General features: G+C 42.0%; 2 protein-coding genes and 1 long non-coding RNA gene across 3 annotated transcripts; 1 reads left to right on the top strand and 2 right to left on the bottom strand.

Annotated features, from left to right (window-relative positions):
- Positions 1-41: 41 nt before the first annotated feature.
- LOC6727694 (pyrroline-5-carboxylate reductase 3) lies at positions 42-1,422 on the bottom strand. Its single transcript, XM_002103020.4, has 3 exons — positions 1,117-1,422; positions 269-934; positions 42-196 (listed from the first exon to the last, which is right to left on the bottom strand). Exons 1-3 carry the CDS (start codon positions 1,193-1,195, stop codon positions 120-122), a joined length of 822 nt encoding a protein of 273 aa, XP_002103056.2. The 5' UTR covers positions 1,196-1,422; the 3' UTR covers positions 42-119.
- A 907-nt stretch (positions 1,423-2,329) lies between these two features.
- LOC6727695 (ubiquitin-conjugating enzyme E2 J2) lies at positions 2,330-4,590 on the top strand. Its single transcript, XM_016176524.3, has 4 exons — positions 2,330-2,809; positions 2,871-3,305; positions 3,591-3,661; positions 3,722-4,590. The coding sequence occupies exons 2-4, from the start codon at positions 3,005-3,007 to the stop codon at positions 4,199-4,201; spliced, it is 852 nt and encodes a 283-aa protein (XP_016034268.1). The 5' UTR covers positions 2,330-2,809; positions 2,871-3,004; the 3' UTR covers positions 4,202-4,590.
- Positions 4,482-5,252, bottom strand: LOC27206994. The gene is made up of 2 exons (XR_001600240.3): positions 5,096-5,252; positions 4,482-4,969 (listed from the first exon to the last, which is right to left on the bottom strand). It is a non-coding gene; the product is annotated as an uncharacterized LOC27206994 (long non-coding RNA).
- Between the last annotated feature and the right edge of the window lie 12,518 nt (positions 5,253-17,770).

The raw sequence follows: 17,770 nt of genomic DNA on the forward strand, positions 1-17,770 counted from the left end.
ATAGGCTTCTTCTTGATTAAACTATATATTCATTTAGCGAGTTCCTTTTACTACTATTAGTTTATTAACAAAATTGACCCACCCCAATCTACGTATATGTATATGATAATCCTATGTGCCTACGTCGTCTTTCCCGAGATTTGCCGGCATCGCAGCGTCGCCTGTTCCACCGCTCCAGACACCGCTGCCCGAAAACCTGCAATCGACATCAAAGGTTGAATTGGCGGCGATAAGCGAGTGCGTCATCGGCGTCATCATCCCAACTTACCTGACAGCTCGAGTTGTCTAAGCGCCGCTGCTGTCGATCCCGCCGGACTTGTGACCCCATCCTTGAGTTGTCCGGGATGCATACCACTATCTCGCACCATGTGACCAGCGCCCAGGACTGTTTGCGATGCCAGACGATAGGCCAGATCCCTGGGCATGCCCATGTGAACGGCTCCATCCGCCAAGGCCTCAATCATCACGAACACATAGGCCGGTCCACTTCCGCTCAGGGCAGTAACCACATCCAACTGGGACTCATCCACCGGCTCACAAGTGCCGACGGACTGCAGCAGCTTCTGGGTGATCTCCGCATCTGCATCGGTGGCCTTGGATCCGCGAACGAAAACCGAACAGCCGGAACACACGACAGCTGGCAGATTGGGCATCACACGGATGACACGAGCTTGTGGAGATAAACTTGACTCGATGGAGGACAAAGTGATGCCCATGGCCACGGAAAGGAATAGTTTTCCCGAGCTCAGTGGCTGAATCTCCGACAAAACCGAGGGAACCACTTGGGGTTTCACGGACACGAAGACCACATCCGATTGCTGCACAACAGGTGCATTATTGACCACTGTTTCCACTCCCAGGGATTGAAAGGACTGCAGGGAGAGCTTATCTGCCGGATGCACGCTGGCTATCAGGGTATTGGGTTTGGCCAGGCCTAGGAAATGAAATAGGAAATTTTTCTATTAGATGTCCTTAACGTCCTATCCTTTTATATCTAATTAAGACGATGTTAGTACATATATATATTGCATATCCAAATGTGTCTTATCTTTTGTCTAGCACAAAGTATGTCAGACTACAAAGTTTTTTTAGTAGTGGACTTATGGACTTTCTCACCTGCGGCTAGGAAACCTTTAGCCAAAGCCTTGGCCATGTTTCCGCCTCCCAGGAATCCGATCTTTCCGATTGCCGACATTATTCAATGGGTTAATTACGCGGACAGTGAGTACTGCACTTTCTGCTGGTGGAACGGCAACTGTGCGCCCGCCGCCGGCGTTGACCAAAAACAGACGCGAGGATTGATAAGAAATCTTGTCCGGCCAACCCCCTCCGAATCCCCTGCTTTGTGGGAATAACAAACCCAGCGATCTGAGCTTATCATTGAGTTTTCTATGTGTGGGTTCGGCAATCGACAGCGGGGCAAAATAATAATAAATACTAAGAACTTTTCACACATTGTAAATAAAGAAAACATTAAACTATTAATAGTGCTGTTTTACAATCGAATTATATTAGAATAAAAATAGTCATTAAAAACCACTTAAGATAGAGACAAATTTTTAAAAATCATAAATTACAGCCCATCATTTGAAGTGCAGCTGTTATGATTTGAGTTTATATAACAATCAATTTAATATGTAGTTTAAATTACAGTTCAAGTTTCGCTATTGCTAATATTTTGGCCTCCGTTGTATGCCCCTATCAGTTTGAACAACTGTCATCCACAACTCATTCACCCATTAATCGGCGTGACGAAGTCCAAATTAATGCGAGATGCCGATGCCCTGTAATCCCTGTAATCGTCCGTTGATCCACTTTCGTGTGTCTTGGATTTAATTTCTATAAAAACAAGCTGTACTGTTTGGCAATGTTTACTTACCAAGTTTCAAAAACATTCCGCACTTTAAAAGATAACGATCGTTATCAATGAGAGCGTGATAACAGTAGAGGCGAAATACACATGTTTATTTGTAAAGTATTTACTTTGTATGTCTTAAAATATTGTCATAAGGATTCCGAGATATACCGTTACTGAAAGGGTGTACTAGATACGTAAAAATGCTCTCGTTTCGAAGAGTCCTTTCTTGTTTTTATCATATCTTAATTTACCTCGCATTGAAACAAGCTAAGTAACGGGTATTAGATAGTCGCGAAAATCGGCTAAAACTCTTTCGCGCTCAAAAGTTTAATATATCTTTCTTATTCACTGTTTTTAAAGAATTGAATAGATTTGAAGATTAGTTCATTAGCGGATACACCAACCACACAATACAATTTTTTTTACCGTATGTAGCAAAGTTTCCCTCCTTCACCACGTGGTGAGCAAGACAACATAGACTCTGGTAACACTAAATTGGAGATGAAACTAATTTCTGCACACGGTACCACTAAATTCCTCATGCCAAAATAAAAGAGTAAATTAAGATATTGCCAGCTCCAAAATCCGGATAAGTAACCCCACAAGTGATTAATACGAATTAGGGGCATCTACTGTAGTAGAGTAAACCCGTGGCACTACCAAATCTCACCAAAGTCCAGCCCTAGTTGTCCCCCACACGTGTGTGATTGTGTGTGTGTGCGGGTTTATGTGTGCGTTGTTTTCTCACTCAATTTCAGTGCAATTTAAAAAAATCAACAAAAGCGCAGTAACAGCAGCAACAACAATTAGAAAACGCACTTGTTACCGAGGTTGGCTGCCAGTACTAGAAAAGCAAACAATAAACAAACGAGCTGGCGAGACTGAAATCCATCGCATGATAAACAAACCGAACAAGAACCTTCGACAGCTTCGAAATTCAGGAGAAGGACGGTACGTATTGGTATTTATGCGACCAGATACGAGTCTAATTGATTTGCAAATTATTCCACAGGGCCACGTCGCTATCTTATCTGCTACACTGAGAGGAAAGCCAGTAGGCCAGTCGCGTTCGATCATCGTTTAGGTTTTCTAACTCGGGCGGTAGTAATTAAGTTCGTTAAAAATTAGCAAAACCAAAACAACACCATGTCCTCGTCGTCGGCGTCCGGCGGCCGGAAGCAACCCACTGCTGTGTCGCGCATGAAGCAGGACTATATGCGCCTCAAGCGGGATCCCCTGCCGTACATCACCGCCGAGCCGCTGCCCAACAACATCCTCGAGTGGCACTACTGCGTCAAGGGGCCGGAGGACTCGCCTTACTACGGCGGCTACTACCACGGCACCCTGCTTTTTCCGCGCGAGTTCCCCTTCAAGCCGCCATCCATCTACATGCTGACGCCGAACGGTCGCTTCAAGACCAATACCAGACTGTGTTTGAGTATATCAGGTATGTGTCAGTTCCATATCAGTAGGAGTCCGAATACACAGCTAGAAATAAAGCGGATTGGTTGTCACAGTTGTGGCACATTAAAGAAAGGCTAGTAACTACAGGCTTACAAAGCATTATACTTTGAACCCTGAATAGTTAGTTATGTTTAACGAAGCCGATGGACTTTCAAATATGTTTTTGGCGACCTTTCAAATAGATTTTACTGTAGCACATGCTAGCTGCAATCTGTGTAGATTCCATTGTTCTAAACATATAACTTATCCTCACTATCGTGGTTTTCAGATTTTCATCCGGACACTTGGAACCCGACTTGGTGCGTAGGCACCATTCTCACTGGACTGCTGAGCTTCATGGTGAGTTATAACGAATACATGTTCATGCGTTTGAGTAAGCCAATCTTAAATCCTCCACAGCTGGAGAGCACACCCACACTTGGATCCATCGAATCATCGAACTATGACAAGCAAATGTTTGCTCAAAAATCACTAGCATTTAACCTGCGCAACACCAACTTCTGTGAACTGTTTCCGGAGATGGTTAACGAGATCAAGCAGCGGCTGCAGAGAACACAGGCGGCAGCTGCTGTGGACGGATCCGGTGCAAACGGAGTAAAGCGTTCCAACGGACTGGCCAACGGAGCGAGCCTGGCATCTGCGGATGGCAATCTGGCGGCGGGCGGCTTGGCCAATCCACTGAATGCAGCGGACGCAATCGATGGCGGGGCGGCGGGTCAGGCGGATTTGGCCAGCGGCGGAGGAGCGGCGGTGCAGAATAGTGCACGGAACTCCTATCTAAACTGGCAGTCCGTCTATTCAAACCTGGTGATCATTATCTGCTTTGCAATTTTTGCCCTCATTGTTAATTACGTGATCAAGAACCTGAATCAGGAATAGAATTACCAACACAGCCTCTATATTTATATACAGAAATAGTTACACATCCGTATGCGTGTGCATATCTAATCTAGTTTACTTTAAAATAGTCTTCGTGGATTCTATACCGCTTGAGAAGTATTTACAGACCCCACTTGATCCAAAAACAACCGCACCAGACCCGGCATCCATTCCCACGATTCCCACGATTGCTGACTTAGTCTGAAAATTATCGGCAGCAAAATTTAGAAGCACAATTCTAAACTCGATTTGTGAAATTTAAAACTTGTTTTGTTATGTATTCATTACTATTAACGCCTAGTTTAATGCAACGTGAATAATGCCAGAAATATGTTTGTAAATGAATAAAGAAGTCCGGCAACATATGAGCTCGTGTACAAATTAACCAATTTATGTGTGCGTTTCCTGCTTATAAAACGGATCTTCATTTTCAGCCGCCACAAATTGCCTGAATGTCGGTTGATTCAACTTGTATAATAAGTTGTAATTTGTAGTTGGCTTTTCGCTGGCTAAGCGGCTTAAGTGTGGAGCAAAGTCCGCTGGCAGTCGGCTATAATTTTTCCTCACACTTGCTGAGTTCGGCCAAATCCAATAAACTGATGCCTGGGTGGCCAACAATGTTTCACATTTAAACCGCTTACATTGTTGGCCATCTTAAGCCGAAATTACACACATGACGCTTATTACTGCTGGAAGTGGGCGTTGCGGACCAAGTTCGTTGGTTACAGTGAGATATGGTTACCACAATCTATGTCCTCGAAGTAAAAACTACAGAGTGAAATAATGCTATGATTTTTTAAAACTATCTAAATTCAATTTAAATATTTATAGGATATATTCGCTTTATAGATTTAAAGTCGTCTTACTAGTTATCTAGGAAAATAAAAAACTTACTTGCTGAACAATATCAGATTTATAGAGAAGAGAGTCCAGAATTTTTTGAAAATTCAGGAAAAGAAAATCCGATTACCCAGCAGACGCGGCAAACTCCTTTAAAATAAAAGGACGCAGCGACGACTTTGTTTTGCACAGAAACTTTTTTTGGCCAGACGCTGAAGTTGATAATTTAACTAACGTAAATTTCAAGTTCAGGCAGCATGGCAAAGTTTTCGACTGCGGCTGCCACTCGCAACTTTTCAAATTTGGTTGTTTGTTTTATGAACTTGCAACAGTTTAAGCCAATTTCGGCTGCACTGAGGGAGAAAACCACCAGAAGATACACAACATTAAATGATATCCCGGATGGCCAAAGAGTCCAAGACCCACAGACCCCATAACCGAGACATTTCTGGTCCTGTCATCGAGTGTTTTTATGCGGGCTGCCGATGGGCGGGGATTTCGAAATCGCTTGAGCTTTTTGCTCGAAATTTATTTTGAGTACCCACCAGGATGGCAACTGGCGTCCAAGTCCGAAGTGTCTCCTGCACTTCCGCCTTATCCTTTTGATGCTCGGGCGGATGTGCAATTTTTGCTCATTTGTTCTTGGCATTTATAAGCTTCAGTTTGCCCGAAAAGGGGTCACTGGCGTCGCAGCGCCAAGGAGTTCATTGTTCGCCGCCGAGCTGAAATCCCCAAAATGTGCCAGGCTTAAATGTCCAACAAATAACTGCAGGACATTAGTTGACGGCAATAAATGTCGATGCTCCCGGGCTAAGCGGCTTATCCACAGCAAATATAAATATGCGCGAGTAAGCTTCCGAAAACAAAACACAAATGGAGTGGTCAACGGCTATTCGATGTGATGGCCACAAGGGGAAGTCGGCCCACTGGGCTATAAAAATAATGGCCAAAACAAAAGCGAGTGCCCACGGCCAAGGCGGCCGGTCAGATAAATAAATGTAAATAAATAAAAACAACAAATGCCATAATCATTAAGTACGCCTCATTGGCGGACATGTGCCCAGCCGAAGTTCCTGGCCATCTGGAGCTGCCCTTTATGCGTTCGGTTCTGCACAGAAGGAAAACAAAAATAATGGCAAATCAAATATATAAGTACAAAGTATGTGGAGAGCCTATAAATACATAGATAATTTCAAAACAAAATTCTATTAATATAATAAAGGCTATTAAAAGCAAACATTTGATGTTGAAAAACGGTTAAATTAAAATATGTTAATATTTTTATATTATTATATATTATTTACTAAATATTGGTTAAAATTTGTTCATAATTTTTCTCGGTGTGTTGCGACTTGACCATCCAGAGCTCTGGGAGGTCGTAAATGTTACACATCCGCACACAGAAAACCCACACAATCGCAGGCCGATGCGCATATAAATGAAATGTTTGTTAAATTATGTGGGCAATATACGTTTATGCCTGTGTCAGTGTGCGCAATAAACGATAAAGCATAAACTTAATATGCAAAGGCCACGCGAAAATAGCAACAGCCGAAATGTATGCTATGTTTTCCCTTTCGCGTGTGGGCGAGTGTGTGCGTGTGTGGGTGTTCGCAGCTGAAAACTGCAGCAAGCCACTAGGCACCCGGGTGTTTTTTGATGCTGTATGTATAAAATTGGTATGGGTGGAAGCGTGACGGTCTAAGAAATGAAGGGTGAAAGGGAACACACCCAAAAAAGGCCATGCACATATTTTTGCTATTTGATGCGCAGGTGATTTGCACTCCTAATTTTACATTTAATATAAAAAAATCCTTTTTAAGTGAAATTCATATAAATTAATATAATTATAATATATATAATTATATATATATATATAAAATATAATAATATAATACTCCGTCTCGGACTCGGTACTGGTCCCGTACTGGTCCCGTATGGGCTTTTGATAAATTTAAATAATTCAAGTGCTCGTTAGCCATTGAGTAAATAATCATATCATTCCATTGTTTTTTGAGCTATTGCAAATCGAAAATAAAAATTCGTTCACATCTAGGCTTACAGTTCAATCAGCTATAAAAGAAGATTTTCTGCATAAAACAGAAAATGTACATTTATTTATTCCGCTTGAACATTTGCATAAATCGATAAATGATTATGGGCAAGGGCATTCCATGTGGCCACGTGTGTACTCATATGAAACGAAAGGACTGGCAGTGGTGTGGATGGCCAATTGTAGGGCTGGACAATCGTTAATTCATCCTGTCAACGGTTTGGAGCTCGTTAACTGGCGGAAGGAGTGCACTTGGTCGCTAATCTATGGCCCCTCGGTGAGCTTTATGGACTAGATCAGAGAGGTGGCAAGGGTGGCATTTTTTCGACTCTTTCCACTCGACTCACACTCAACAATTTTGAGTGCGGGTGCCACTCACCACTCACATCTCGGGAATGCCCGAATTAAGTATTGCCGCAAGTACAGTGTGAAAAGACAGCTTGATGCCTAGACACCCAGTGTTTAGCGGGTGCACTCAGAGTGCCAGGGGCTTGCTGCAGTTCTGTGGACTGGATGTGCCCTGCTCCATCATCATCAGGTCCGATATTTATTGTTGGGCGCATTGTCCTGCGAATTGTAAATGGCAAAATTCGCAGGATGATTCTAATGCGACCTGATGCGAAGAGGGCTGTGGAAAAGGTTTACTCTCCACTCAACCGCAGCACCATAAATTTCAATTAGTGCGGATGCATTTGGGCATTTGCATGTGCCAATTTTGAATTATGAACTCGGGATTTGGCCAACTGACTAATTGCTGATTGAGTTGCGCCTGGGACTGGATTTGGTGTGGCATTGGTCTTTTGCCAATTTAGTGGATCTACCAATCAATGTGTAATTGTTGTCCCAGTCGAGAGGCAATTGGATCATTCTGTTGGCTGAAGTTCTGGGGAACGGAGCAGCAAACTGACAAAATTTGCAAGTCAAGGGTGTGTGCACACGGAATGGAATCATGGGAGAGGTTTGAGTGATGGTGCCTTAAATAAGAGATTGAATTATGGCTAGTGTTATCATATTGCAAGTGGTCGGTGGATGGTGGAAAATGTATGAGTAATCAAAAAAGGGAATGTTAGGCGACCAAAATTAATCTCAAATCGAATAAATTGTATATTACCTACAATCGGTTTCCTTCTGGCTCACGTGTTTCGCCCTTCCAAATCTATTGCAATTTCTTGCTGTGTATGCTGCTCATCGCCTGCTGTCAGTGTCGAGTTGCTGCTGTCCTAACTCCAACAAATTATGAGCACAATAAAAGTGGCAAGAGGGACGAGAACGAGTGCGACTACATGAGCGGCAACAACAAATGCAGCACGCGACACTTACACAAGTGGCAGGCACTTCCGGCCAGCAGATGCTCCACATCCACTTCCACTTCCATGTCTAGTTACCAGTTACTGCTGGGCAGTTCCAGCTCCTTCTGCTGTTCCAGCTCCTGTTCCTGAACTGCTCCCATTTCTGCTGCTGGGGGGACTTTAAGCCTCGAGTGCTGGTGCTTACTTGTTGTTTTTATGGCCATGTGTGAGGCTTTCGCATTGAATTAACTTGAGTGGAGGGCCAACTGGGGCGTTCGTGTGGTCAGTGGCTGGCATTTATGGATCAGCCTGTCAGAGGTAGCACATTTGTCAAGTGTTTTCATTTACTGATGGATCAAGCTGGCTAAGCAACTGCCATGGAAGTCTCAGGCAACTGGGATATGGTACTCATTGCAGACGAATAGTCCATTATTAAATTCCTTGCTTAGTGAATAATCCGAATTACACAACTTTTCTTTCTCGTAACATATAAAATATTTGCTTAATGGTATAAGTAAATTATTTAATGGGTACAAATTATTTACACAAATTTTCTTCCAAAACCACATAAAAAAATATTTTCTTAGTATAAGTAAATTTTTTAAGGGGCACAAAATATTTTGTTTTGGTGCCAAAACTCTACTCCTAACACCCAGCATAAGCTGAGTGCTGCATGTTGACTCTTATCATTTCCACTGCAGCTCAGCTAGTCGAAAAGTTTCCTTCTCATGCGGCATTCAAGGACATTCCCAGTTTCAGTAGTCATCAAAGAGAGAGACGCGTAAAAAGAAAGTGCCCCACTAGACTATGCAAAAACAAGCAGAAGGATGTTGGGTTAAAAGCACAACATGCACATATATATGTACGCCAACTTGTTGCTCCGTTTTTGCAGCAAGAGCACGAGTTGTTGAAAAGTAAAATTATTAAAACTTTTTGAATTAACAAAGCGCCAACAACGAGCTAAATGACGTCGACGATGTCCGCTCAAAAACTGAATTAAAACGGGAATAAAAAGCGACAAAGTTAATTTATGCACAACTAGATACAAACAAGGATGTAGCACGAAAAGGGACAGGACGAAACGGAATAGTTGAAACTGTCGCCGAACTGTGCAAACGGAAAACTGAACGCCATATTAGATTCAAATGCATTTCCCTGTTGGTCGACACCTCCCGTTTCCGGTCGTGCCGGGTCCCACCCCATTTTGCACTCTACCCCGCCCCCCACCTTTCCTCTTTTTCCCGCCCCTTGGCTTCCGCACTCGCAACCGGAAATGAACAGCAAACTTTTCAATTGAGTTTTCCGCCTCTGCAGAGTAAGGCCACGATAAAGTTTGGGCATTATTTTTGTTTATTTTCTTGTTGATCCATAAAATTCAGTCGCAACCAGCGGCGTATGGCAAGTTCTTATCAGAGTGTTCCGAGAATTGCGCAATGAGCTGCATTGATACGTTTTTAAGAACAGCGTGATATTGCTTTACTATTTCAAAGAAAAATTAAAGCAATTAAATTTAAGTGAAGAGCATACATCAAAAATATACTTAACCATTCTGGGAATCCCATTTCCGGGCGTGGATATCTGCGAACAAGTTCCCTAATTGAGCTTAACATTTGGGATTGTTAGCATAAATCGACAAGGAGCCGAAACTGAAACAAGAATGGGAGCGAACGTTAATTAATTTGCGGACAAATCCTTTGTAGTAGAGCCAGCAAACAATCAAAGCTCATAAATTCCGAACAAATTAAGCAGTCGCAACTTGGTCCCTAATCCAAGTCTCAGCTGGTGTCCAGTAGATGGTAATGACGGTATTTACCAGGCAACCGGAAACACGAAAAACAGCAGCAAAACAACCAAACAGCCCCCACACATCAATGGCAATCATGGAAATTGGACAGCTAAGTTGGGGCCCACAACAAAGAAGAAATAGTAAAGAGTGGGCTAGGATGGGTGGTGAATGGAAAAAAGAGGGCCAGAAAAACATATATGTATACGATTTTAGGGCCTAAGGAAGGGACCGTCAAAGCGAACAGAAAATCAACAGAGCCAAGCAGGCAATAAACTGCCTGACAAATGAAAATAAAAGCTCGACCCGCAATGAGCCGAGCAGCAGAAAAGATACAAAATACGAGCAACATCCTACGAGATACAAGCTACATCCTCCAAGGCGGCAAAGGCGCAAAGGCGGCCGAAAGGCGAAATGAACGAACAGCAGTTGATGCCCTTCCGCTGGGCGCCAGAGCTCCGCTCCGGGCACATCCGCCGCTGGTCATTTCAATCAATTTACCCGAACACACTCACATGAGCAGCTACAGACGGATGGTTCCATATATGCATGGCGGTAGGTGTGCACTGCGCGAAATAACCTAGTCAATTTCGTTCTTATAGAGTCTTAAATAATTCTGATATTTGAATGTGTTAAGTTAAGATATTGCATTTTAAAAAGAAATTCGATTTAGTTATAGTTTAAAATGTCTTAACAACATAACAAGTTATATAGTGTCGCTGCCATTTCTTTCTTTGTGCATGCTGGATTCAACTTTTTTTTAATAAAGGTTCGGTGGTGTAGCGCTACTGAAATTCGCTAGCCGGAAATGGCAGCCATGACGGAAACGAAGACACATTGTTGCTGCGGCCCCAAAAGCGACGAATCAGCGTATCTGTGTGTGTGCGAATGCTCTGTTTATGTGTGTGTGTGTGTTCGTGCGTGTGAGAGAGGTGGGAAAGACACACATAAGCAGTTATTTGTCATGTAGAAAACTCTCAAAATACTTTATTCACACACACTGTGCCGAGCCATACAAAGAAATGTTTGCAGCTCAGCAAAACACCGGAAGTCGTAAAAAGTATTTCAATTTAGTGCAAAACGTCCTTGCCCCCCCCTCCATCACACCTCCAGCTGCTCCGCTGATTGAAGACATGGCCAGCACCAACTAGCACACTGTTTCCCCTTTTCCGGTGCTCCTTTTATGGGGCACGTTTTTTCTCCTGCATATCCAGCGATTCCGAAAAATGCGAAGCGGCAACTATGTGGTGGCGCACAGCATTATTGCATTAAAGCCGCACTATGGGGTTTGACTTGGGGCAAGCCTCTTTAAATATTGCGGCTGACATTTTCTAAGGAAGATAAATAATCTTTGCTGTGTGTTAAATGAAAAATTTTTTAAAATTTAAGCTTAAAAATTTGGCTTATATCTATTAAATTTCATATAATTTTTATTATTAATACGTACATGAATACCTAATACTCTAGTAGAGCCGCAGCAATTTAAACCACATACGGATCACCTGTAGGAGTTTTCGGAGACTGGAGAGCTTGATGGAACTTTTTTCTTCAGGCTCTACTTTAATCGCGGATGACGAAAAGGTCTCTCGAGCTGAAACGATTTGGACTTCTGCGGCTAGGAACTTTGCCTCTTGAAATTCTTTAAATTTAAAACAGGCTTTATTAACACCATCTGCTTTTTAAGTATTGCGAAATCCGAATCGGTAGGAGAGATGGGATTGTTCCTCATTTGACAGCTTCTTTTCCTTCATCGTGTAGAAATCCAACATTATTGGCACCTACAATCGGTGTTCAACCTCGGAGCCTATGTCCAATTTGAGTTTCAATACTATCTACTGCTACCGAAAGCCTACCTTTTTAATTTTAATCGCATAGCTATTAAATAAAAGTTTCCTGAATAAAAGGACCTTTTTGATGCATTCAGTGAAAAAAAAAATGCAATCAGCTTCCTCAAAAAAATAAGTGCATGTTGTAAAACCATTATTTCACCCATGCTAATACAATGTCCGTTGGCCGATTTCAATATCTTTGTCAATCTGGATATCTTCCTTTTTTTCAGTTTCATCTTGGTGGCAGCTCTGGCAATTTCTCCTTGTTTCGCCTCAATTTCAGCTTTGGTAATATATTTCAGAGACACGTCGCCTTGTCCCGCCGGATCCCTTTCCCTGCCGCCTTCGCCTTCCGTTTCGCCTCGCTGCTCCGTGACTTTTCGCGTCTGGCTATTCACACGTTTCGGCCGGAATGGTGGAGCCAATTTCTGGCTTTTCCTCGGGCTAACACCGGGATACGGCTACATTTTTATTTGGATGCTCTGTTGTCATTGGTTTTCGGGGCCGAGGCAACGTGACTATTAGTGCGCCATTTAACGCCTTTAATGTGCCTCTGAGCTGTTCTCTATGGTTCTGGGCACGTAGTTAGCATTCTGCAGCTGAAATCCGTAACGCAAATTAATGATTCCGAAGCATCGACGATGCCAAGATAAACAGAAATGAGAGCTGGTCAACAAACAAGCTGCCATATGTATCATATTATACGGCATCTTAGCCAAGATGCTGATGCATGCCTGCAACTCCGGACGTCTTCTACAGGCCGGCCAAAATGAATTTAGTAGTCAGTAAACAAAATGCACACAGGAAAATTGTTAGCTACGGAGCCATAATCAAAATAGAGACTTAGCAGAGACAAAGATACTTTCGATACGCCAAACTATTTACGTTATTGATGAGTGGGAAGATGGATGAACTTAGCCATTTTTTTAAAGGCCATATATTACTTTTCTTTCTGTGTATCGTTGTCTCTATGCCAACTGGCAAATACGCCTGACACACTAAGTAATTTTCCATTGTGATTTATCTCAACAGCCCGCTGGCTTTAGAATTTCTGTCTCCAATTCTGATTTTGACCGCACGACCATGATTTTAATTAATGCGTAGGATAAAATCAATTTGCAATATGACCGAGGGAGCAACTTGCCACAAGCTTCAAATGAATGTCTCTGCTTACTCTGCCAGCAAGAATTTTAGCTCATTTAGCCGACTGGGCAATAAATAAGCCAGTCGGCCAACGGTGCGTATGTGCGATCCGCAGCATGTCGCGTCGAATGAGCGAAACGTGCGGCTCGTTTGTCACGTGCGAAGTCAGTAAATTGCAATAAGCGCCGCACCGAGTTGAAATAAGTGCGAGAGAAGAAAGTGGTTTATTTTTCACGGCAAAACCAAATAAAAGTGGAAGCACGAGAGTTGTCTCATCAATTTCTGGCATTTATCTGCGGGCGAAAAACAAAGCAGTATTTGTTCTATGATCGAAGTTAGCTTTTTCCAATAAGTAGTGATGCTTACAAATATAAATTTGGATATTCGAAAAATAATTTCAAAATTGTATTAAAAATGTTGGATAGTTACAGATTGTAGGTTTGATTAAAAGTATAAAATAAAGCTTTACGTGTAACATAATTAAATATGTATATATAAGATGAAATGTTCATCCGAACAATTATTTAGAGAAACAGTAAATTTTTAATGAAGAATTTGAATATTTTAATAAAGCTAAGTTGAGCATCTCTTCATGTATAATCTCAATTCTCGCAATTTCCTTTCTCTTTACACAATATAAAAACTTTCCTTTTAGCTCTCGTTTATCATTTTGGCCGAGACGACATTTATTTTGGCCGCCTTGACTGTTTGCACGTTTTTTCATTTGTATCTTTTTAGGTGTCGTTGGCTTACATAGATTTAAGCGCTTTCCTGCTCCGAAGGATGGATGCGGAAATGAAATTGAATTAATTTGCTATCAGAACGATACGATTTAATTATAACCAGATACGTGATATCGGTGCACTTTCTCTTCCGGAAAGTTAGTCGCTTGTAAGCCTTCAGTATCGATTTATTTAGTTCGCTTGTAATCGCAAATCGCGTATAATTGCCATTGAACACCATTAGCGCTGCCCATGCAAAATATTTTAAACCATACCGCGGCAAATGAAAGTGCTCCATGCCCTATCGTATGTGTGTTTTTTTGCGATCATCGCCGTTCGAATGGCAACAAAAATAGCAAAAATCCAATTATGCCCAAGCACGTATTTTCCATTAAGCAAACAGCAAATGGCGGCCAGCCGATAGCAGTCAGATAGCCACAAGCACATTATGGGCACAAGGTAGTACACTGCCGCGTTCCTGGCTCGAATTCAGATGAGTTTTGCACAAAAAGAAGCTTGAAAATAGGCGAATTAAAGTGCAGTTATCCATTATTAATAGAGCCATCGTTACAAGAACTATATATACAGATTATAGTCATAGCTTTAGGTCTTACTAGCTATGGTTGTTTTCTTGGCAACGTGCGAAAAAAGGTAAATAAATATAAATACTTGAAAAATGTTTTCAAGTAAAATAAATTATATACAAAATAAAAAATATTTTTTCTTAACCATTTACAATACAACTGGCAAAATATAGTTAATTTGCCTGATAAGTTGTCGCTCATCTTATATTTAGAAATAAAACCTGATAACTACCATAGTCGTTCATAGATTTGGTTGTAAAGAAAATCTCCAAGTTAAAAGCAATTGAGAATGGCTAGCAGCTCTTTCCTTTCAAAAAGTAGTTGCAAATGGAAGCCGAGCTGATAGTCTCAGGCTTTTAATGAATCAGCTCCTGTTGCCACGTCCCTGGATCTTCGTTTATTTCCAACAATTAAACCCATCAATGGCAGCATCAGCTGATGCGCTTAAGCCAGCCCCGAGACCATTAAGCCCAGTTTGAATGCCACGTCACGTGAGGCGGGAGAACCTGTTCGGGGCAGAGGAAAACCCAGGGAAAACCAGGAGAGCCTGGTGTGGGAGTGCCTCAGCACACATGCCAGTGCACACTTGACATTTCAATTTCCGCATGCACCCCGAGAACTCACAACAAAGCGGAGAAACAGGAGCAGCAGCAGTAGCAGTAGCAGACTGAAACAAAAAAATACTGTAGCCAATTCCATGCGGGCAACGTCGCAAAGTTGCTTTCAATTACCCAGTCAGGACACGCTTGCTGCCTTTTGTTTTTTGCATGCCCGGCACGCCTCCTCGCCCCACCCACCGCCCACTTCTTACGCCCACTCAGCTGCCCCCCGGCGACAGTTGCACAGTTCTTCAGTCTATTCACCGTTTGCGCTCTGTTGTTGGCCCGAAACCATCGGTGAATGTCTGCCACTGCTGCTGCTGCTGCTGCACTTTATTAAAGCGGCTGAACTTTCGGTACTATCACAATCAGAGAACTGCAAGGGTGGCACTTTTTTACCACTCGACTCACACCCTACAATTTTGTGTGCGGGTGCTACTCGCCACGCACATCGCGGGTACTTACAAACACACAGTATAAATCTGAACATGCAGACAAGACACCCCGTTGTGTGCGCACCCGAATCAATACGGTGTTTTGCGTCGCGGGTGCCGCTCACACAGTGCCTAAAAAGGGATGAGTGAGAAAAACACTTGTGGGTATACCGTTAAACACATGGGTGTTTCCAAAAATACTCGGGTGTTTCCAAAAATACTCGAGTGGTCTCGTAGGTAATCGAGTCACAGACAAGATGCGTAACTCCATGCGTTTTACACTCCATACGTTTACACACTATTCTTTCGGCGTGGCTCTAGACTTTGTCGAATACTTTGTAAAATGCCCTTCATCTTATTATTATATATTATTATTATTATTATTATTAATTATATATATTATATAATATTTTATTTTATTATATATTATTAATATAATATATATATATATATATTATATTATATATTATTATATATTATATATATTAATAACGTTATTATTATTTAAATATAGATTATAGTAAAAATAATAGTACATAATGTCACAAAATTCATTTCAAAAATTACTTTATATAAGAATATTTGTCATTAGAGTATTCAGGTAGCGACGTGTGAAAAATAAATAACGGAATGATTCGAAACGGGTGGCACCCTTTGAGTCCATCAAAGACGTGAGCACGAAATTTTTCTTGGGTATTCCCTTTTACCCTTCATTTCTTATACCCGTCACGCTTCCACCCATACAAATTTTAGGCGTACAAAAAATGACCAGAGAACTGCAGCCCGCATACAAAAAATGACGTGCGGCCGATCGTTGACTGTGCGTCCACTCACCCAAACGGCTCTTGCGCAGCAGGCCTCGGGTGGTTTTTTTACTCGTAACAAAAACACAACGTCGGTAAAACACTCGAGTATTTTGTGTTGCCGCAAGTAGGGTGTCAAAAAAAACGGGGTGCCTAGAGTACCGAGTGTTTATCGGGTGGACGTAGAGTGCGAGTGGCGGGCTGCAGTTCTCTGATCACAATCAGTCGTAATAAATAAGTATCCTTGGAGATTAATAGGTCCTTTCACTGATCTAAGTAAAGTTAAGATAAGCTCAACGAAGCGGAATATTTAAAAGTCTAAATCAACTGGTTTTTTACATGTTATGAAAGAAGTTATATTACCTAAAAACTTTTTAGGTAATAAGGCAACTAGCCTACAATAAGTTAATATAAAATATATTAAATATTTGGTATATATATTCTTATAAAACAATTATAAAAAATATTGATTAAATTCCTACATAAATACAAAGCCACAGGCAACGCATTTTAGGAATCAAATATGATGATATTTATTTCCATAATATTCTTTTAACACATTAATCCTTACAAAGCCTAGTTACCAAATTACGTTAGTAATAAGGAAACATTGCTTTTAAAGGGCCAAAGTGTCAGCACAGTTGCAAGATATGATGCCATCTTCTACTTGCAAAAGTGCTAGAAGAAAGGATGCGGCAAGGCGTGGGTGATGGGGGAGTTGGGGGGGAAATGCAGGTGACCTGGCCACTTGAGTTACCTGAAGTGGACCGGGCGAAAAGCTGTCAAGTGGCATTAATAACAAAAGCCATCTCAGAGATACGGGATAAGCACCTGAAAGTATGCGCTTTCTGTCCCTTCACTCTTTACTTCTACACTTTTTAACATTTCGCTACGCTTTCGATTCGATTGGCGGACGGACGACTTTGAATTATGCTAATTTTCTTTTATCGCTTCGCCGGCAAAGTCAATTTAATTGTAATTTTCCAACGCGCAACGCATTTTAGTTTTATTTCCGTCCGCGCTCTTTTCAATTTCTGCCCGGCGCGTCTTGCATTTTCATGAGAAATAATTTAATTTGCCTTTTCCACTTCGACGTCCACTTTTCAAACTTTGCTTTTGCCACTTCCTTTGCCGGCTTAGTGTGTCCGCCCCCGTTTTTTTTTATATATATATAAATGTATATATACATCTGTCTGCGGCTGTAGTCCTCCGCCGTGTATCATTTGGAAATTCAGAGCTCGTACTATTTTTCCTTCATTATTGAAAAGGCGGGAAAGGAAAAAGTTGGGGCTGGCGCATTAAAGTGCCATGGAAAGTAGCTGCCAGGCGGGCTCCGTTGGAATAATGCGATTGGGGCGCGAACTGCCACGCTTTGCCGGATTCCGGTCCGCTCTTTCCGCCTCCTTCCGACCCTGGCCAGTCCGGTCCAGTTTGGTCTGGACGAACTCGCATCCGCCCACGCCGCCGCTGTCTAAGTGGAAAAAAGGTTT

Source organism: Drosophila simulans, chromosome 3R (genome assembly GCF_016746395.2).
Source record: "Drosophila simulans strain w501 chromosome 3R, Prin_Dsim_3.1, whole genome shotgun sequence".
NCBI lineage: Eukaryota > Metazoa > Arthropoda > Insecta > Diptera > Drosophilidae > Drosophila > Drosophila simulans.